This window comes from Marmota flaviventris, chromosome 5 (genome assembly GCF_047511675.1).
Source record: "Marmota flaviventris isolate mMarFla1 chromosome 5, mMarFla1.hap1, whole genome shotgun sequence".
Taxonomy (NCBI): Eukaryota; Metazoa; Chordata; class Mammalia; order Rodentia; family Sciuridae; genus Marmota; species Marmota flaviventris.
Window position 1 is genome coordinate 71,973,063 of NC_092502.1, and position 23,488 is coordinate 71,996,550.

The 23,488-nt window shown below is 37.2% G+C and overlaps 2 protein-coding genes across 4 annotated transcripts in view; one reads left to right on the forward strand and one right to left on the reverse strand.

The window, feature by feature from the left end:
- The window catches only part of Ctnna1 (catenin alpha 1), a 177,355-nt gene that overhangs the window by 46,716 nt on the left and 107,151 nt on the right, over positions 1-23,488 (reverse strand). For all 3 annotated transcript variants that reach the window (XM_027927472.3, XM_071612324.1, XM_071612322.1), the window contains 2 exons: positions 7,560-7,640; positions 5,946-6,098 (listed from right to left, as the gene is read on the reverse strand). In XM_027927472.3, coding sequence (XP_027783273.1) covers positions 5,946-6,098; positions 7,560-7,640 — 234 coding nt within the window. The remainder of the gene's footprint in view (positions 1-5,945; positions 6,099-7,559; positions 7,641-23,488) is intronic.
- Positions 18,330-20,227, forward strand: Lrrtm2 (leucine rich repeat transmembrane neuronal 2). Its single transcript, XM_027927473.2, has 2 exons — positions 18,330-18,333; positions 18,681-20,227. Exons 1-2 carry the CDS (start codon positions 18,330-18,332, stop codon positions 20,225-20,227), a joined length of 1,551 nt encoding a protein of 516 aa, XP_027783274.1.

The window sequence follows — 23,488 nt, forward strand, 5'->3', positions numbered from 1 at the left end:
ACAATGTTATTTTCTTGTGTTTTTAAAATTTTTATAAATTTGCTAAAGTGAACTTGTGATCACATTTTCATAGCCCCCCCCCGCCACGCCCCGCTGTATTTCAAAATGGCAGTTTGCTAAAACCGAACCTAATCTAAATTGGCACTTTTATCTTTCTCCCTCAGACACTATTCTGCATAGGATTACTTTCAGAGACTCTTCTTATTTCTCTAATAAATAAGTTAGGAAAAATGAGTCTAAGCAGTGTTGTCACAGACAACCCTAGGCGCACCTTAACCATTGAGATTTTTATGTGGCTCTAGATCTCCAATGCAGTGATCGCATGGCATCCCCACATGATTCTGGAAAGGAACCTGGTTATCAGTGTTGAAAAACTTATTTTCTAACACCAAATACACACCTCAGGGATTAGATGAGAGAGGTCATCTAACTCCAGAAGCAGCTACCTGAATGATATACACAGCAGCACCCAAGTGTTCATAGAGAAACCATTATTTTTTTAAAAGTTTAATTATAAGTCTATATAATGTTTTTTGGAGTACATCAATGTTATCAAACATAAAAAGGTCAAAATCAACACACTTGAGCCAACATGGACAAGTAACTCTCAACTACCTGGACAGTCACTTTGCAAGGCAGATGCTCTCTATCAACCTTGCAAATGTGCTTCCCATTTCTAGGTTTTAATGATATTAAATTACTGAATAGTATTTTTAATAGAACTTGCGCTGGGAAGTGGAAGGCAGCTAGTCTCCACAAAGAAGCTGCTAGAACAGACTATTCCTATTGTCACCTCATTTTTATGGAGGTAAACAAGGTAGACATTAAAAGGATATGAAGGGTATGGTGTGAACATGTTCTATCTAGATGACTTAGCAAGATAAATAAAGGAATCCTTAGCCTGGCATGAAGATGCAAGCCTCTAATCCAAGTTACTCAAGAGGCTGAAGCAGGAGGATTCCAAATTTTCAAGTGTAAGGCCACATGTGGCAACTTTTGAGATCCGGATCAAAATTAAAAATAAAAGGGCTGGCAGGGGTGGGGGCTGGGGAGGACAACTGGGGTTGTGGCTCAGTGGTAGAGCACTCACCTGCACTGGGTTCAATCCTCAGCACAAAAGACAGAGAGAAGGGGTGGGGGAGAAGAAGGGCAGGGGATTGTGTCCATCTACAACTTAAAAAAATAATAATTTTTAAAAAGGGGAGCTAGGGAGGGGCTGGGGTTGTGGCTCAAGGGTATAGCACTTACCTAGCACACGTAAGGTAATTCTCAGCCCCACATTAAAATAAACAAAATAAAGGTATTGCGTCCATTTAAAACTTAAAATAAAAATTTAAGGGGGGGGGGGGGCTAGCTAGGGATAGAGCTCAGTGGTAGAGTACCCCTGGGTTCGATCCCCAATACCACAAAAAATAAAGTGAATAAATAAAAATTAAAGGAAGTCTTAATTGGCTAAAGGGCTAACTGTTCCAATCAAGAGAATGATTTTCAGTAGCAAGCAGAAAGGTTCTTATCTTGTTCTTTGTCTTAAGTCAACATATTTTTTTAAAGATCAGATTAGATAAAAGTAGAAAAGACGTACTCATCTTCCTAAAATGAAGATAAAAAAATTTCAAAGAGGTAGCCAATAATATGAAGAACATGGCAACAGAAATCCTGATAAAACACTAAATTGGATGTAAATTTATATTCAATGAGTGTCAAACCCACACATATAGTTGTACACTAACACACACCATACTGACAGGAATGGACAAGATGGCAATGTGCAGTATCACCTCCACAGGAAAAACCCAGAAGCTCTGACTGACAATGAGCTCAGAGGCATCACAGAGCGCATATGCTGCCCAAAGGCCAAAGCCATCCTGGGATACACAGTCTACCTCTGGAATGATGGAAGTCTTGGCTATAGCTCTACCTCTATCTGCTATCACTGAAGGAGGTGTTCAGTGAGGGCTGGCACTTGAATGGAGGGCAGCCAGGGAAGAACTGTGATGAAGAGAACCTCTGGAGGGCCTGAGTAAATCATGTAGACTAGTAATTTGTCCAACAGAAATATACTGTGAACTACATGAGAACTTGTCGATTATTTAGTAGCCACACCAAAAAAACTAAAAGACAAAATTAATGATGTTTTATTAACCCCAAAATATTATTTCAACATGTACACAGTTATCAAAAATTACCAATAAGTTATTTTATATTCTTTTTCCATACCACATATTAGAAATATATAGATATATACTGTATACTCAAAGTAACTCTCAACTCACACATGTGGAGCAGCAAGATGGGTGGGAAGGTTTAAGAGGAGACTGGCCCTCTGCTCCTAATCACCAGAGACTCTACTATTAGAATATACTACTTCTGGAGGAAGTGAGTTTCTCACAACTGAAGGAGTCAAAGAAAGATTACATGATGATAAAAAATGCTGCAGAAAGGGATCCACACAGTGAGAATCTTTAATTTCAGGAGGAAGAACCACTCACCCTGGTATGAAGAGATGAATTTGATTTCCTGGAGAAAAGAGAAAGCCTGACTGCTACAGGGCAGAAACTAAAGGGAAAAACAAAACTCAAATAAAGCAAATAGTTACAAGGTAAGAGAAGTAGTACATGACTGGGTAAAAGCCATAAAAAGGGTCTACATAAGCTACAGGAAACAAACCTGTCCTCTCTTACTGCTTCCATGTTGTGCTTATGGTTTGGTAGCAAGGTAGGCTGGCTGTGAAGTCAAGCTACCTGAAAACTATGCATTCCACATACCTTCAAAGGAGGTGTTGAATATTATCTAATTTGTTTCGTGTGCTAGATTTCTGGGAAGGAATGTACAAATTATTGAAATTTCAGTAGTGATAAGATTCTCTTGATTTTTCACAGCTGGCCCTAGTAATTTATGTTAATAAGGTGATTTAGGTGAGGGGGACAACCATCTGATTAGACAATTGGGGCTCTAAGGTCAGTTCCTTATTGGAGGAGAGGGGAACTGGAAATAAGCTCCATTAAATCATATATTCAATTAATTATAACTACGATGAAACCTCACTAAAACTCTGGACACAAACAGAGAAGTTACTTGGTTGGTGTATACATGGATGTGACAGGAGGGTGGATGTGCCTCGATTCCACTGCGAAGGGGTACATCTTTGCATCTATGCCCTGCCCAGTTGCCCACTGTGCCTCTCTTCATTTGGTCAGTTCTGATATACGTCCTTTTAAACAAAATGTTACATGAAATGTTCGAATGAATTATTAAACCTGCGATGGATCACGGGAAACCCCTAGATTTGTAGCCAGTTGATCAGAGTAGAAGTGGCCTGGGTACCCCAAACTGGCAGCTAGCATTTGAGATATGGGCAATCTTGCTGGGGACCATGGCATTCATCTGTGGGACTTTACTAATTCCTGATGGTTAGTATCAGAACTGTACTGTAGTATTTTAGGAGATCCACTTCTCCCAAATGTATCTGGTAGTATTCTGCAGAGAGGCTGCAAAATCTGAGCTTCTCCTTTCCTGCCAGGGCCTTATCCCCATAGTTGAGCTCAGCTCAGCTCAGCTTTTCATTTCCCTCAGCCCCAAAGAAAATGGCTCTCAAACCAAAATTGGCCTGTAGACATCTACTCCAATTAGGAGGGAATGACTAAAAAGAAGTAAAAAAAAAAAAAAAAATTAACAAACCGCTCACAAGGAGGTATTTTAACTTTGCCAAAACAAATCTTTGACTAGTTCAATATATTTCATTATAACGCAAAAGTAGTAAAGGGTAAAGAAGCCTTGTCATTGAAGAATAAAGCTTTGCCTTGAGTCAGGAATTTAAAGCTTCTAAAACACTTTGAAAATTCATTTCCTTTTCATAGACATATGCAATTATATATCTTACTATCTCTATTATTATAAATGTAACTTAACTGTTTATAGAATGGTATTACAAAGCCTATGGTTATGCCTCAGGCATTGAAAGGCCACATGTCATTTAATACATAGATAAGAAGGGGGCGGGTGTGGGGATTGAGGACACAGAGAAGGGAAAGAGGTTAGAAAAGGGTTAGAACTGAGCTGTGGTGGGAATACATTCTAATCTCTAAAGGAGCACTTAGTGATGTTCAGAATGAAATAAAAATCACAAGCTTGGGAAAACTTCTGAAGCAAGGTCTCCAATGTTACCAATTCCACCCCACCCCTGTGCTTCTCAGTGAGTATTAGGCTATCACTAAGATAATGAGCTGGGGCACACAATTCTCATTGTTGCAGGGATACAATTTGACTAAACTTAGGCAAGCACTTAAAAGTCTTTAAGCCTCAATTCACTTACCTGAAAAATGCTGTTGTGGAAAGTACAGAGTATTGGTATATAGTCCATCTTCAGAAAGTGTTAGTTCTGTTAACGCTGGATAGAGGCTGAAGATAATGCAGTTGGCAACAATAAAGGGCCCTCCAACTCAAGCAAAAACAAGGGCTGCCCTCTCTTTAGCTGCCACACTGAGCTTGTTAAGGCTGGCAGTGTCCTTGATTGCTATCACTCAGACAAACCCTAATACAAGCTACTTATAAGTGATTGCCTTCCTGACACAATCTTTGTACATTTGGAAATTACATCCGTGTTGTCATGTGACCATTACGAACAAGATTATGCTTAATGGAGACACAAATGAAAGTCTCCAATTTTAGTTGCAGATGCCAAAATTATTAACTTAAATAGCAGTAGACTTACCTATGTATTCTGTACATAATCAATTCAGGTCAGAATAACAATTAATGTTCAAAAAAACTAGATTTAAAATTAGTAATGCATTTAATGTGATTACTGATGTTTTCCTTGGAATATTTTTATGGTATTAACCTGGGCTAATGTTACCATAAATTCAAATGCACAAGACACACATTTCACATGAAGGCCATTTTCTGTTCTTAGGTAATAACCAACTTACCAAATGGTTTACATAATATCTTCATCAAATTTTAAGTGTTTTGCATTAATTTATAAAATTAAACAACTTGAGTATATGTTTACTGTGTGTCACATTTCACAAATATAGTAATGAATAAATTAAATAATAACAAATTCAGTTAGCTTAACTTACCTGGAAATTTAATGACAATTCACTTTTTATTCTTATGACCCTACAAACAAACCAACCACTGCTATACAGATTTCTACTCTGTAAATATATCTAATTAGCATCATGTCAGGGCTCATTTTCTTCACTTTTAATTTAAAAATTTTTAAATATGCTTCATTTTTAAAATTTTTAATAAAATAGATAATTCCATATTACATAGAGAGCAAGTCCACCTACTCTTGTTGATAGAAATATTTTCTATAAAAAGCTTAGTATTTGATTGGGAATTAATCCATCATATCATGATTTATATAGGTTCAGAGTATTCATCCTCACCCCATTCTTACTGATTGAGAAATTTTAAAATTCAGAATAATTTTCTTCATTTTTAAAGTAATAAGATGGGTCTGAGTCTATGACTCTGACATAAAACTAGTAAGCACCTGACATACATCATCTTTTGTTCCTTAAAATAACCCCAAGGTAGGTATCATTAGTATCCTCATCTAACAGACAAGAAATAGAAATTGAGAGGGCTTAGGTAACCTGCCAGGAGACAAGGCCAGACAATGTGACTCCCTGAGAGCTCCAGCTCTTAGCTACAACCATTTTCTACACTGCTTTTAAAACAGTGCCATGATATATCTTTACTCATATTAACATTGTTATGATGTGAAGTTTCTAAGATGGAGTCTGTCTATATAATTAGTGTAAAACTGACAAAAATGGTGGCTTGGGATATTCAGTGACAATAAAATTCTCATTTTATACATGTTGCATATTAGGTGAACCCTTAACATTTTTTAGCTGATTAAAGCATGTAAATTAGACTTGCCACACTTCACCAAGTTACTTAACAGTTAATGAAACTGCTAATGTACTTACCTCAATCAATTTGTTGGCATGTTCACGAAAAACTTGGGCATACTCCTTAACTTCTTTCTCATTTCCATTCTTTGCAGCTTCAATCAATACTAAAAGTGGAACGTTGGTTTCCAGGAAAGAATCTGAAACGTGGTCCATGACAGCTTTGCGGAGCTAATAATTAAATTGTATAAATTTGATTTTATTTCCACCAAGTAGCTAGATCATTTTTTCTCTTTTGTACATTTAAATCTAATAGAAGCATATGATAGATTGGTTGCACTCATATGAGTGCAATATATGAGTGCAACCAGTAATGCAATTGCCATAACCTGCAACACAGGAAACATATGATCATGGAGACAGTGGTTTCCACTATACTCACAACACTTCAGATAGAATCTCAGTTTTCAAGACAACATTCTTTTTTCTTAGGAACTACAAAACTAAGGCTTACATCTTACAGGAATAATACAAAGCTGAACAGAAAGCAGCTCTGGGTGAAGTGGCACGCAGCCTTGAATATATATAATTAGCTTAATTAACTAAATGAAATGAAAAGAGAAAAAAAGAACTTTCTGGCTTATCTAAAAGTGCTAACACACTAGGCACTTTAAAACTTAAAGGATATCTTTATAAAATTTGGGGGGTGGCGGTGGAGTTGGGAGATCAAAATTGAGTATAATGTATGCTAAACACGTACTCCACCATTGAGCTACAAACCAGACGCCATCTTTACAAACATTCCTGATACTGTTCACCAAAAGGAAATTGAATCAGGGATAGTTCTGTCTTTAATTTTGCTTTAAATCAGACATGAGCAATAAAATGTCTCTCTACTAGTTTTTTAGAAATTGTCTGAATTAATTATAATGTCTTATGTCTTAATACTTTCTCGTATAAATTCAATCCTAACTTCTTTAAAAATTAAAACTCAATCTGATTTTCAGATGGAAATCTCAGCACGCCAAATACCTCTATACCTATCATACTTGAACTAGAAACATATCTCCACCAAAGATCTAAGGGAAAAAAAAAAAAAAAGATCTAAGGGAACTGCAAGTATGTGATCAGAATGGGGCAAGTCAAATGAGTAATTGGAATATTTGTCTCTACTGTACATAATATAACGAGATCCTTCGAGGGTATTTTCATATGTCCCCAAATCATCCTTTTCATGCTAGACTTAACTTATTCAGTCCACCCCAATGGGACCACATTATTCCATATCCCTATGAGATTTTATTAGCCATTATGGACTTTATCAGCAAAAATACAGAGACAGTCACTTTTCTGTGAAAATCCATCCTTTTCCCCCCAATAAAAACATAAACCCAAGCCTGAAACCGTGGCACACATGTAATCCCAGCTACTGAGGAGGCTGAGGCAGGAGGATCCTAAATTCGAGGCCAGCATCAGCAACTTAGCAAGATACTGTCTCAAAATAAAAAAATAAAAGGAGCTGGGAATATAACTTAGTGGTAAAGCGCTTGCCTGGCATGTGTAAGGCCCTGGGTTTAATCTGCTGCACATAAAGTTTTTTATTCATTATTTAATCCAGTATTTATTAGAATTTTAATTAAAGCTACAAAATCAAGAACTTAGAAAAGCAATCAGTACTTTCTTCCAGCTTACCTGTCTACGCAAGTCCCTGGTCTTCTTGGTCATTTTATCGATTGCAGAATTGAGTGCATCACTTCTTTCTTTACGTCCAGCCTACACAAAAACGTAAGAGATAAACATTTCAGATTCACAGGGAACCTTAGTAAGAGTCTATAGCTATTTAGTGCTCTATAAACATTGAAAAAAGTACAACTTTTTAATTTTTAAAATTTATTTATATATTTAGGCATACATGCAATACAAGGGATTTAACCCAGGGGTGTTCTACCACTGAGCTATATCCCCATCACTTTTTTTTAAAAGTGTTTTTAGTTGTAGACTGACACAATACCTTTATTTATTTATTTATTTATTTATTTATTTTATGTGGTGTTGAGGATCAAACCCAGTGCCTCACACGTGCTAGGCAAGCAGTCGACCACTAAGCTACAACCCAGCCCTATCCCTATCCCCTTTATTTTGATTTTGAGACAGGCTCTTGTTAAATTGCCTAGGCTGGCAACAAACTTGTGATCCTCCTGCCTCAACCTCCCCTGTCGCTGGGAATATAGGCATGCACCACCCAGCCTGGTTTAGTATACCTTTTTTAGACCAAAGTTATAAAATATGGAAAGTATCCTATATGGTTTTCTTCATAAAAACTTAACAACTCTTGGTTTCCATATTATCTGAGATTGGAATTGAAAGGATTTTACCAAAATAAGAGGAGCCAAGAGACAAAGCCATTTGTTTAAAAATACATTTTTGTGTTAACTCAAGATTCAGCATACACCAAGTTCATTAATAAACAAGCTGCCCTTGAACTATAAGTAGAATAAGTTATATGTTGATGAACTATGAGATTTTTAAAGAAAGTCAGAGATCAAAGATGGTCCCTGACACTAACACCAATACAAAACAATGTTTTAAAACTAAGATGTACCATAATCAGAGTTAACAATGTATATTATACAGTTCAAATCAGAATGCTTTGTGAAATTGTCTTTTTTTTTTTTTTTTTAAGAACTTCTAGGCTAAGCTTAATGCAATTGTAGTGTACAGAAAAGAAGATATTAGCCACTCTTGGAAAGGTATATAAATCAATACTTCTATAGAGGTGGGAAAGGGTGGTGATGAGTTGAGATTTGCCTGGGTAATATTCTGAATAGAAACAAAATAGCTGCTAGATGAAAGAAAGGGGACAAAGTTTTTATCCCAGGTGGTGCTAATTGTGTCCTTAGAAATACCTAGTAAGACAAAAGCTACATTAAACTAGGAAGTCCATTAGAAGTCCCCTCCCCTATCCCAAAACATATGTAGTTGTTTCTGAAAAACATGTTAGTAAACACAGGGGAAGCAGGACACAGTGGTGCACACCTGCAATTCTAGCAACCTGGGGGGCTGAGGCAGGAGGATTACAAGTTCAAGGGTAGCCTCAGCAAGTTTGAGACCCTGTCCCAAAAATAAAATAAAAAGGGCTGGGGATACAGCTCAGTGGTAGGGTACCCAGTATGGCCAAAAATAAAATCATCATCATCATCTTCTTCTTCTTCTTCTTCTTCTTCATCATCATCATCGGAGAGATATAAATGGACTAAGGAATTTAACCCAGTGTTCTCCCTTTGGGTGCCCTTGAAACATTCTGGTATGAGTATACTATCAGTATATAAGCCAGCACACCAGATAAATGGGTAAGGATGAGATCTGGTTGTATGTTTTACATGATTTGTTATTTACATCTTCTGTTAAGTGAGGGACAATGCCACTTATCTCTCTGACTTCATTTCTACACACTACTAAAGAAAAGACAGAAAGAACATTGAGGACTACAGGTTATTTAGCAAAGAAGAGAAAGGACATAAGAAGGAACTTACAAATATTAAGAGTTGAAATTTAAGTGAAAAATTGAGATGGTCACTATGAAGACCCTGGCCAGGGTCTCATTCCTTACCCTTTCCACCAACATTCCTGAACTGCCAATAAAATTAAGTAGTCTGCTAATATTACTTTAGTTGGTAATCTACTAATATCAACAAAAACTGATTCAGGTTGGAGGATTGCTACCTGCAGAAAACTTTTAATTTATTCAAGGCCATCAGTCAAAAGAGAACTCAAAACTAAAAAGTCACTGACAATCTCAAAGTCGAAATGCCAGGATCTAAGACAAAAGATGTCTAAAATTGAATCAAAATCAAACTCATCTTATCATCAATGCTTCAATCTGGAAAGTCTCAGCACATTCCTTAGACACCCAAACATTTACTTCAAGAAAATTTCTCTAAATAAACTCAGTAATGTCTGTCATTGTTCCTTGTCAATTTTGGAGGGTATCTCTAATCATCTATTCTGAAACTATTTGGAATTTGAAACCCAAAAGTTGGGTTCACTGACGATATAAGAGCCCAATCTCCTGCCACCAAGAATGCCCAGATTTTCCCTCAATTTGGGTAAAAGGATTTACTGTGAAAATTATATAAAACCAAATCCATGAAATGATTTTTTTTTTAATATTTATTTTTTAGTTGTACTTGGACAAAATTTTTAGTTGTACTTGGACAAAGTACCTTTATTTTATTTATTTATTTTTATGTGGTGCTAAGGATAGAACCCAGGATCTTGTGTGTGCTAAGCGAGTGCTCCACCACTGGGCCACAGCCCCAGCCCCCCATGAGTTGACTTTTGAAGGAATTCTAGTCACATAGGAAAATTCATTTAGATACAGTGCAATTCATTCCATGAATCTGTTAATTCTGATATTTGCCAAACTGCTCCCAAAATCAATTTGTCTTTCTTATTACTGTGAGAAATAGAAGTTTATGCCTTATTAATCAAGACACGGCAGATCAGAAGCAGTTATTTACTAAACTTTTGAGGTTACATTAGATAGACCACTTTTAATTACTTTTTTAAAAAAAGTACAGTTCAAATAGCAGTTTTAGGATTCCAATGGTACAGTGCTTGCCTAACATGTAAGGGCCCCCCCAAGTTCAACCTCCTGTACTGAAAAAGGCAGGGGGAATGATTATATGTATATACATACACACACAGACACACACGCTCACAGCCTTAACACAAAGCTTGATCAAAGTGGAAAGCTTAGTGATCTGTAAAACATGATTTTACTTCTGAAATTAAACTCATTATGAATTTTTAGCAATAGTTTAATTGGGGCAAAAATAAAGTCACTCAAACATAATGTTAAGAAAAGCAAACTTAGAATATAACGGTTAAACATCCCTTATCTGAAATGCTTTGAACCAGAAATATTTCAGATTTCAGAGTCTTCCAGATTGGGGATGCTCAACTTGTATAAACATTATTGGAAGTAGTGAGGAATCTTTAAAATAACTGATCCTCAGTCAATTACCTGTTGACTTTATCTGTCATTGGCTGTGGAGGAAAAGAAAAACAAGTAGCCAATTACAGACATGTTTAAAAGTCATATGACTTAATGTGGCAAATCACCAGTCTCCTGTTTCTTTGTCATTAGGAAAAACATTAAGACTTTTCAAACTCCAAATACTGCTTTCTGTTCTCCTTTTAATCTAGAGTAAGGTTGGAAAGGGTGGGACAAGAGGGTCAAACTCAAGGTTTTATTAACCTTAATATTGTTGAGAGCCACAGTTTAGTCAGAATGACGCCTGGCATTTTTGCCAGAGGGAATGGCTGAAAGGTGACCCTGCTCCAGGATTAGAACGGATCCTGCTGCCTCGGGGTGCCCGCTGCTACTTTGGAGTTCCCATTGAGTTCCCGAGGGGTTCTGGGAGAATTGGCACGTGGAGCCTGGTGGAGGGAGTGTGTTCCCGGGAAGTGTGTGTAGAGTGCCGGTGAGAGTTGGGGAATAAAGAGTTGCTGTTTGAACCTACAAGGCTTTGTGGCTGCTCGGTTATTTTGTGCCCAGCTAGACTGCGGCATAATATGATTTAAAAGGAGGCAGGAAAGTCTAAATTAATATAACAGGAAGGTCTAATTAATTATATACAATGCCTTCATCAGTCTTCAGAAAATTAAAATTAAATTAAATTAGCCTTTTATAAGGCCCAAGTCAAAATGGACACCTAAAGCCTTTTCCTCTCAAAATAATGAGAAAAAAGGGAAACACTGAAGCTGTCATCCATACAGAAGAAGGTTTCAAATAAAGAAAGGGGTATAAAACTTCAGAAAGGAAATGATGCATCAAGCTAATAATTGCCTCAAGAAGCCTTCAGAGAAGACTGAGGACTAAAGAGAATCTTGAGGAAAAACATTTTTAAACCAAAGGAGACTAACACCTATTTACAGAGTCCATCCAGCTCCAGGAGCAATGGCACACCCATGTAATCCCATCAACTAAGGAGGCTGAAGCAGGAGGATCATGAGTTTGAGGTGAGCCTCAGCTGCCAGGGAGACCCTGTCTCAAAAATAAAATAAAAAGGATTGAGGATATAAGCAGAGATTGATCATCCCTGAGTTCAATTCCCAATACCCACACTCCCTGCTTTTTTGGATGTGTACCTAAATGGTTTGATGTGAATAACATGAGAAGCAATTGACCATTATTTCCACCTGGCCCACAGATGGCTGCTGGGCTCTGTGTAAGCTGAATATGCGACAAGAAGTTATTGAAAATCTATGCAAAGCTCAACAGTACCTTAATCTTACAATATAATGGTTTTGTAGACATATGTTCTTAAATCCCCCTTCCCTTTGTTTTCAATATTCATCCTTTAGTTTTAGGTGGACAAAATATCTTTATTTTATATTTATGTGAAGCTGAGGACCCAACCCAGTGCCCGACCCGTGCCAGGCAAGGACTCTACCACTGAGCCAACCCCCAGTCCCTTAAACCCCTTTTAAAGAGAACCCTATCCCTCAATTACAAAGAATAGAATAGTTTCTAGTATGCCTAATACTATTTATTTCATCCAAAAGTTTTAAACAATAGGTGAGGAATTCTAACATTACATATCACTCTATTTCCCTTCTCTTTCTTACCTCAATAAGAGCTAAGAAATGAGCATTACAATTTGGATATTTTCTCAGATGACAGAGCTACATTTAGCAAAAACCATAAAACCCTTCAAAAGACAAGTGACTAGAAGAAATATTTGTAAAACATGATAAAGTTAATCTCCTTCATTAAAAAAAAAAAGTCACACAAGTCTATATGAAAATGACCAGTCCTGAGACTAGAGAGTTGGAATGAAAAAAATGTAACATATTACCTGTGAAAAAGAAAATGCCAATATCCATACAAAATGCTGTCCAATTTTAAGCCTCTTTAAAGAAGAAACAAAAGAATATTTTTCACTATCAGCTTTGTATACATATTCAGAGTGTGATGGCTTCCACAATGGTGTTAATGGCAGGCAGGGATGGTTGGTACATAATTACAGACTAGGGCAGGACGTAGAAAATGATTTTAAAACTTTTTGGAAAAGCAATGTCTATCAGTTTTAAATAAACATACCCTGTAGCCCAGAAGTTTAACTGACAGAACCTTACTTTATATATAAATTTGCCTTTTATTTCTTTTGCATTAATAATATCACATATTTAATTTTTTTATTGCCTTGGCACATGTTACTGCCATTCCACCCTAGAACTTATTAAGAAGGTTCTTAGAGAATGATGTTTCCAAGCTTCAGCAAACAAGAGTGCTATCGTCTAGCCAATATACATGCAAATCAGTTCCTTTAAATTTAGCCAATTGGGTCAGAGAGCCCACTAAAATTAAGAGAGATTCTTCAAGTAAGTATGAATGGGTATATCATCTCCCAATTTCAAATGGCTCTGTGTAGCCAATGGCAGTCTATACTGGGAGGAGAAAACCTGACTAAATCAAAAGCCACTCTGAAATGTAGAGATGGAGATTCCAGAAAGGGCAATCCCAAGGTTGGGCTAGTATTTAAGAATAAAAAACAAAGCTTGCTATACACAAAGGAAGGGGGAGACATGAATACAAGAAAGCCACTGACAGAGGAAGAGTGGTCTGGTCATATATATTTCAGTCTGTGTATATATTAATCAAGATTTCAAGATTGTTATATTTGTTTTGTTATTGATGTCTATGGCAGAAAAATGAAAGATTGCCTTGGTTTAACACCTGCGTAATCTTCTCTTATGGAAGATTTCCCTCACCTAATGTCCAACTTAGGTATATCACCAAGATGTACTGAATTATCTATCTCTGGGCACAGAATAACTCTAGCACAATGGAAGTAGGCCGTTACATGATCCTGACCCTAACATCCTGCAAGAGCAACAAATGCCCAAATGCACATGCCCCCAAAACTAGAAAGATGGGTTTCAAACTGTGTAACTTACAAGATAAAAATGGAACACCATTCACCACCACTAGTGTAGTAAACAACATCCTTTTCAACAGTTTTCTCTGTTGGGTTTACTAACAGGAGGACAAAAAACTTTTAAAATGTCAACAGTGGACAAGGAAAGGGATGATTCAGGCAAAAAACTGGGATTCTAGAGGCCTAATGTAATATGGACACTTACTTTCAAAAGGAAAGATTCCTTCTTCCTTCCAAAAACAAAAATACACTTAAAGCTCACTTATTCATTATAATACAAGTCTCAATACAACACAGGTCCAAGTATGTGCTTACCAACTAAGACCCCCCAAAAGGATCTCAGCAGAAGAAATATTCAGACCTGCAAAGTTTAGGCTCTCTACCCTAAAAACTGCTATCATTTTTTGATAAATCCGAAGAGACTTTCCAAGGAGCAATCAAGACTGTCAACAAGAAAGTTTTAAATTATCTCCAGGGCACTTCTGTATATCAGTCTGGTGCTAGGGTATTAGCAACTTTTAGAATTGGGCACAATTAAGGAAACATTTGACTTTTTTTGGTATAAAACAAAGCTCCTGATCAACCACAAAAGAACAGAAAATGTGCTGGGTATGGTGGCACATACCTTTAATCCCAGTGGCTGGGGAGACTGAGGCCCTAAACAATTCATTGAGACCTGTCTCAAGATCAAAACTAAAAAGGGCTGAAGAATGTGGCTCAGTGGTTAAGCACTCCTGGGTTTAATCCCTGGCACTCCCCCGCACCCCAACAAAAAGAAAATATATCTATAGATAGATATAGCTATGTAGTTACATATGTATACACATTTCTCCAAGTAGGGGAATAACTCTCTCTAATCAGCAATATATATTAAGAGTAAACTCTAATGTGGAGGAATGCTGACAACCACAGCCACCTAAACCCTGCTGTAATTTAACACACTAAATCTGCTTAAAACCATTTTACAGAGAGGAGAGACTAGTTAAATTTTATTTTCTCCTCTACCTTAATCATGAGCATCTAAACTAATAAGAATTGAAAGAGATGATACATAGTATCTTCCAAAAGTTGTACTATCACTTTAATTAAGTCAAAAGCATCTGTATGTAGAATAAAGCTGTTCTAAAATGAAAACCAAGAAATTTTAGTTCAGAAAGAACAGGGCATCTGTATAGCCCTTTCAACTAAAGAAAGATAAAGACCAAAATATGATACAAAATTTCATCAATTGGAACTGTGTTTTCCACCATTTTTTAAATACCTTTATTTTGTTTATTTAGTTTTTTTTATGAGGTGCTGGGGATAGACTAAACTCAGTGCCTCACACATACTGGGCAAGTGCTCTACCACTTCTATCAATTTTAAGGCAAACACGATTTTTAGGTCCACAGCCTTGGCCTTTTGAATCTAAAGAGCAAGCAGGTAAGAAAAGAGGTTGGTGTACTCCTGGGTCCTATGATATAGCATCAGTACTGCCCACTTCTTCTGGGGCATCAAAAAATGATTTGATGGAGATCAAGAGCAATTATGTTTCCTTATAGCTCCAGCTACTCAGGAAGTTGAAGAGGGAGGATCTTGAATTTCAGGTCATTTTAGGCAACATAGTGGAGACCATCTCTCTTATTAAAACAATAATAATTACTAAGACTTTTCATTGCTTCATTGGACAAATGTCCAGGCCCACAAGTCTTTTATAATAGTACTAAGATAATACAATTTAATTAGTTTCCATTTATTTGTATACAAAAGATAGTTTTCATCTTTCTAATCTACATGACCTAAGAATCCAAAGGGAAGGAAATGTTTTTCCCCCTAAATTTTCGCATCCAACTCAATCCCAACTGTGGCTGTCCTAATCCAATTGACTCACACACTTCTTTCATGGAAGTAGTTAATTAAGGGAAGTTATTAATCTGGCTTCTGTATTGTTTTGTGTTTTGTTTTGTTTTTAATCAGAGAGTGGCTGACTTCAGTAAGATATTACAACACCACAAGGACTGGCTTCTTGTTGGGTGGGTGGGGGGAGAGGATTACCAGAGACCATCCATGTGAGATTCCCCTCCTTGTTAACTTTTTGGGGCAAGCTCCTGCAGAACAGTATTTCTGAAACCTAGGGTCATAGACCTTGTAGGAATCTGATTAAACCTTATCCACACGAAAATGAACAAGCAACAAAATTTCTCAAGCCCGGCAAACATCTAGCCTATAAGGAGAAACTATAGGAAAAAAAAAAATCAAGGTCAGTGGGGGAAGTGGCATCCTTGGGGTCCAAAACAAGACCTTTCTCCCTCTCTCCATAAATCAGCAACATAAAGGAACACAGTGCTAGTGTGGGCTCAGTCCTAAGACTGTAAACAGAATCCCACCGGCAACTTTGGCCTGGGGATTTCTGTTTGGTCAATGAGACTTACCTAAGAACTACACTACAAACTGTCTAATTTGTCTTTCCCTTCTCCCTTCACATGTATTAGACAGAAGACTCTACCAGTCCTCAGTATTCCTGTTGCCTTTTTTCTCCTTTTATACTTCCCAGGCATTTCCCCCAGTAAAACTCTTGTAATTCCAACTCCATCTTGGGGTTGCTTTTAGGAGAACTCAAAGTACATCCCTGCATTGCTAAGTTTCCATAGCCCCTTTACACAGGCAACAAGGAAAGGACCTTAGAGTCATCTAGTCCTCACTGCAATACCATGCTCCAACACAAACATTTTAGCCCTTTAGACAATGAGTTCTTAGACTTGCCCAGTGGAATGAAACCTTAAGAATCCAATAGGACAATGATGTTTTTATTTCAGTTTTGAGATTTCTGCCCTCAAGTCTGAGACAAGAATCACTAAGGATAAGTGCATAGGTGTATAGGGGTCAAATCATTAAGGCAAGATGTGTAAAATGTTTTACCTTAAACAGTCCTGAAAATATGACACTGACCCATGCTAGGAACATCATTTATGTTTATACACTAAATCTAGAGCTGTACATTCATATCCAAGGTCTGAAAAGTGATGACGCTGACAGGGAGAAGCTAGAGTTAGGTCAAGCAAAAACAAGCCAAAGCAAAAATTCTATTCCAAAGAATGAGTGACCTTTTGTACCTACAAGAGAGATTCCAACAATAGTATGAGACTCAAAGTCAGTTCTTAAGTGTGTCAATAGAAGCTAGTGTGTAAATGTTCTATTATTTCAGCCCCACAACCCCCCAATCTAAACACCAGATGAGGCTTTCAGTTAAGGAGAAAGAGAGATGCTAAAGTAAATAAAGTGGACCATGTTAGAATCCAACCACATTGCATTACTTGTCCAAATCATCCCTGTTAATAGTTAGGTCATGTATGTTAAAGTAATGGTATTCACCAGCCCTTTTCTCCTACTAGGGCATTCAAATATCAACTCAGCATTATTTTTCCATCAGCATGGTGAGCAAACATTGTTATAAAACAGGACAGAGGGGAAATCTTTTTAGAGTTCCCCTGAAATTCTTTTTTTTTTTTTAAAGTGCTTTCTTTTGGAAGCCCCTACACACACCCTTTATTCTTGGTTTAAGATGTTAAGCTCTTAAAGCCAAAAAAAGTCAAGCCCACTTAATTCACCAACATACCTAAAGCAAATCACAGTTATGCTTAGATTTTAACCAAGCATGACAACAAGGCAACTGAGCAGCATTTCAAACTACCAGAGCAGCAACACTACCTTGCATAGGCTGGCATTAAAGCAGCACTTTATAAATCAATTGTGCAGGCTTCTGCCCATTTAAACGATCTCTATGCAGAATCTCAGTCTAACACTGGCTCTTACACGCATTAAAAATCATCACTCTGCTAGTCCGACTCACTGTTCCGATGGGTCTGGGTCTTCTTGAATGCAGCCTTTATTACAACCTCACTGCTGCTTCCTACACTGAAGGAATATCATGTTTTAAAGTCAGGAATTCTTCTCTTGCTTTATTGTGATCAAGGGTCTTACGACGACCCCAATACTGTTACAAAGCACAGTGCTTTTTAACAGTAAAGCTTCTGGAAAACCCAAACAAAAGACACGTCACCCGGTGACGTCAGCCTATATACAGTTCTGTGTGGTCGCAGCACATAAGCAAATCCATTCTTGTGCCGTTTCTCGGAAAAGCTTTTCAGTAAATGCACTCATGCTGCTCCAGGAGCTCTTCTCTGCAACAAGCCGCCCATCTGCCATCAACAAGTTAAGACAGAGAGAACTAACGGCTGCGGAAAGGAGAGACTGAAGCTTTGATGACCAGCAGCAAATTGAGGGGAGAAAATTAATAACTTACATTCAAAACTGTTTTAGGAGATTAGAGCATCACAGAAAATGAAACCAATGCTTTCCAGAGGTATATGCTAAGGAAAAAACAACTCACCCTGGTGGATTCAATTTTACAAGGAAAGCCTGGGACACAGAAAACAGGAAACTGGTCAAAGGCTCCTGCATGTTAGAGCCTTTTACAGACTCACTGCGTTGAGTCTGACAACCTCGACTGAATGCAGCCTCCAATGTACTCAGAAGAATGGGTAAGTCCATGCATTTATATGTCTTGTACAGTCAACAAGGAATCACGCTGTTAAAATAAGCCATTGATTTCACGTTTTAGGATTTTGAGGGAAATCACTGTCACGTTTTTGGATTTTGAGGTTTAGGTAAAGGCAGCTAATGATAGGAACATGCTTTATCTTCTTTTTAAATGGTTTAAGTTGTGTTCTAGTCATACCAACAAGGTTAATTTTTCTGCAGTAAATGAAAAATAAGTTATATAAATGAAATCTTTCACCATAATGTTATGTGTTTTTTTTTTAATAGCCCATATGTTCTGCTGAAAAAATATCCTATCTTCTTGTTTTCCTTAAATTATATTCTGCAGGCTTACATTTCAAGTGGCCATTAGGGGCCCCTATGCTGGCAGCAATATATGCAATGAGTATGGTTTTAAAAATGCTGCCTGCCCTGGGTATGGCGTGTCCACCCAAATGCCGCTGCGAGAAGCTGCTATTCTACTGCGACTCTCAGGGCTTCCACTCAGTGCCAAACGCCACAGACAAGGGCTCTCTGGGCCTGTCCCTGAGGCACAATCACATCACAGAGCTCGAAAGAGATCAATTTGCCAGCTTCAGTCAACTTACCTGGCTCCACTTAGATCACAATCAAATCTCAACAGTAAAAGAAGATGCTTTCCAAGGACTATATAAACTTAAGGAATTAATCTTAAGTTCCAACAAAATATTTTACTTGCCAAATACAACTTTTACCCAACTGATTAACCTGCAAAATTTGGACCTGTCTTTTAATCAGCTGTCATCTCTGCACCCAGAGCTCTTCTATGGCCTTCGGAAGCTGCAGACCTTGCATTTACGTTCCAACTCCCTGCGGACTATCCCAGTACGCCTGTTCTGGGACTGTCGTAGTCTGGAGTTTCTGGATCTGAGCACAAACCGTTTGCGAAGTTTGGCTCGAAATGGATTTGCAGGATTAATCAAACTGAGAGAACTTCACCTAGAGCACAACCAGCTGACGAAGATTAATTTTGCTCATTTCCTCCGGCTAAGCAGTCTGCACACGCTCTTCTTACAATGGAACAAAATTAGCAACTTGACGTGTGGGATGGAGTGGACCTGGAGCACTTTAGAAAAGCTAGACCTGACTGGAAATGAAATCAAAGCCATCGACTTCACAGTGTTTGAAACGATGCCTAATCTTAAAATACTCCTCATGGATAACAACAAGTTAAACAGTCTTGATTCCAAGATCTTAGGCTCCTTGAGATCCCTCACAATTGTTGGCCTCTCTGGCAATCTGTGGGAATGCAGTCCCCGAATATGTGCTCTGGCCTCTTGGCTGGGCAGTTTCCAAGGTCGGTGGGAGCACTCCATCCTATGCCACAGCCCTGACCACACCCAAGGAGAGGATATTCTAGATGCAGTCCATGGATTTCAGCTCTGCTGGAACTTATCAACCACTGTCACTGCCATGGCTACAACTTATAGAGATCCAACCACTGAATATACAAAAAGAATAAGCTCATCAAGTTACCATGTGGGAGACAAAGAAATTCCAACTACTGCAGGCATAGCAGTTACTACAGAGGAACACTTTCCCGAACCAGACAATGCCATCTTTACTCAGCGGGTAATTACAGGAACAATGGCTTTATTGTTTTCTTTCTTTTTTATTATTTTTATAGTGTTCATCTCTAGGAAGTGCTGCCCTCCCACTTTAAGAAGAATCAGGCAGTGCTCAATGATTCAGAACCATAGGCAGCTCCGATCCCAAACACGACTCCATATGTCAAACATGTCAGACCAAGGACCGTATAATGAGTATGAACCCACCCATGAAGGACCCTTCATCATCATTAATGGTTATGGACAGTGCAAGTGTCAGCAGCTGCCATACAAAGAATGTGAAGTATAATACCTACCCGTCATCAAAAATCATATCAGATAAGTAACCTATTTTACATAGTAGGGGCTAAATACATATCTAATTTTTACCAATGGTGACATTAAGCCTAATTTTCCAAACCAAGTGGAGACTTAGTTTTTGAAGTGTTGAAGTATTTTTAATTTTTTAAATGAAACCATATTTTAAGTGTTAAATGAAGCAATGATCACATTAATTTGCACTCCTGTTGGAAAGTCTAAAAATGCTTACTTCAAAATAGACCGTTTCACATGTAATTATATACTAGTGTGTAAATATTTACACTAAGGTCTCCATATGCTATTTTTTTTTCCTACTGAAAACAATTTGAAAAGAAGGTATTGAGCAGAAACAGATATGGATCAATACCTATTTGATGACTGTTCTTCATTCTATGTATCACAACTGGCTTGCTGCTTAAAAGGAGATAGCAAAGTTCTCTTATATGATAATTTGGTATTTACTCAAATCTGTAATCTACTTCTAGTACAAGAAGTAGAATTACATGTATACTGAAGACTGATAAATATTAAACACTTTTCTTCCAGAGTTTCTGCCTGGGTTAGTAGACATTATCAAAGTCCACATCATGAAATCAGCACCCTTTATATAACTCTAATAAGCTGAGTGACTCTTTGATATATTTACATAAAGAATCCAAGGGATTGTAAAAAGGTCTCATTACAATGAAATCAATACTAAATAATTACACCGACTTCTTATCATCTAGTTTGACTTACAATGAACATGTTTATTTTTGTGGCATTTAGACTATTATTTTAAACTAGTATTAAATTACCAATTTACTAATTAACATACTAAATCCTATATTTACATCTATGTGAAAAAAAATTATTTCAGAGAAAAAAGAAAAACTGAGTCAATTTAATAACCCTGACATGTTCTCTCCAGTTCAGAAAAAAACTCCCCCCACCCCACAACCCTGTCACAATCAAAAATGCCTTGTCAAAGGGGTTTAAATCTCTTTATTCTGCCTTTTCCTGATCTTTAAATTTTTAAACCTCAAAGAGCCAAAATTAAAATTGAATAGCAACAGGCATAACACTAATTCTCATTTTTTTAATGAAAAAAAATCTATTTTCATTATATTCTCAATTTTAATCTTTTAATAAAGATACACATTCACAGGAGGGAGTGACACTCTTCTATGAAACAAGAACAACATATTACTGAAGTGAATCTAGGCTAGGACACCAAAATGCCTATGCGGCCACACAGCAGTAACCAGAAGACAACATGGAAGTGAGGGGATGAAGAGCAAAGAAAGATTTTGAAACCTAACTCTCAGGTTAGCTGAAGTAACTAAGCAGCCAGGAGTGATGATTATATACAATCTGCACCAAACAGGGCAAGGCCCCTGGACCTGCACTGAAAAGGGAAGAGGGGGAGGTTCTCCAGTGTAAATATGAACATTCCATAATAACAAATGATAATGATGCCCATTTATTCATACAGAAAACAACCACAAGTATCCTATTTCTTCGATTATGATTTATATGATAAAACTATGATATATTTGGGGTATAGATGCAAGTTACCAATTCACCCAGAATTTTTCCATAAAGAAGGTTCCATTATGTTTTTTAAAAAACCCTGAAATTAAAACACTAATTTGATTTTAGAAAAGTGAGCATTTTTACAATTGTCATTTTACTGTATGTTAAAAAGGCACAAATCTTTAGAGGCAATCACTACTACAGGCAAGAGAGAGACAGACAGACATCTTTTAATATAAATGTTAACATTATATCCTTCACTCAAGGCATATTTTCTTCCCAAGATTGAATTTAAAACATATTAACTCTATAATTTCACCCATAAGGTTTAATTATAATTTTTCTCTAATACTGATAAGATTACTTACATTTCAAAGAAAATATGTCTCAATAAAAAGTGGACAAGATTACACATAATGATGAAAATGTGCTCTCTACATTTTTTAAGGTGGGTAGATTAGTTTGTCAAAGACTCAGCCCAGTTCAGTTATCTTCAGTGAGTGAGCATTTCATCTCTTGTTAAACCAGACACTGTCATGCTCAAGCAGAGACAGAAGCTGATTTTCTGGCACAGAGTGCAGTGCACTACTTCCCCACGGAGGGGCTAGATTAGAAGCCCCTGTTACAAATGAGAACTCCATGGGCTAAAATTTCCCAACTCATTTATCAGGGTGACCATAGCCATTTGTCAGATGACAGATAGCTTGTTCAGAATACACAAGATTTCATCAGCCCTGAAGAATAGCAGAAGGTGATTTCCCATCATTTCAAATTAAAACCAAAATTAATTAAAAATGAGTAAATGGATAAGAAATATTAGCTGGGAATTCCCACATTAATCCTAAAAGAATATAGTTAGTAAAATGGACCATCAGTTGACAAAATCCTTAATGTATGTGAAAAAGCCATTTAGTAATCAGGGAAACAGCTTTACAAGGACCACCAAAGCATACTTTTCAGTTGAAAAATAACTTTTTTTTTTTTAAACCCTCTACATTTTGGAGTAATTCCTACTGAGAAAAGAGAATAATGCCAAACAAGAATTTTCCTTTCTCGTTTAAAGCACAAATTTCCCTTTTTAATTTCCCAGAGAAAGCAGGGTTCCATTTAACTTGTATTTCAGTTATCAGCACAGGTTTGAAGATGAGACTGCCAACTGTGCTTTTTTCACCAACTGGCCAGGGTGGAGGAGTATCACACCAACACTACAGATCCTGGTCACTATGCCAGGGCTTTTGTAACGTGGTGGGGTCTTATTCACTTCACCACCACCCATTCACCCATCCTTTCTCCTGGCCCCCACCCAATTTTCAAGGTTATAGAAAAATATTAATAAAAAGCTAAAAAAAAATTCCTTTTCTTCTAGAAAAACAGAAAGCCAAAGACGACTATAATACCATATCTACCTAGGAACCAAGAACTAGTTTGCAATTATTTCTATTCATTTCTGTAGCCTGCCAGCAATTTAAATCACCTTTCTCTAAAGAGTGGGCTGGTAAATTTGCAAATCCACATAACTCTGAGAACACTTACTGCCAGCATCAAAAAGCAAAGATACTAATTTTTTAAGCCAAAAATCTGTACTAACACATGTAATTTCTTAATGTGCCTAAGTTAATTTCTGTACCAATTCAATGAATGGAATTGTCTGAACTTCCCAACTCCCACTAATTATTAAAATCCATCTGCTTATTCTAATGCTAGTCACCAAGAGCTAGACTCCATCTTCCTAATA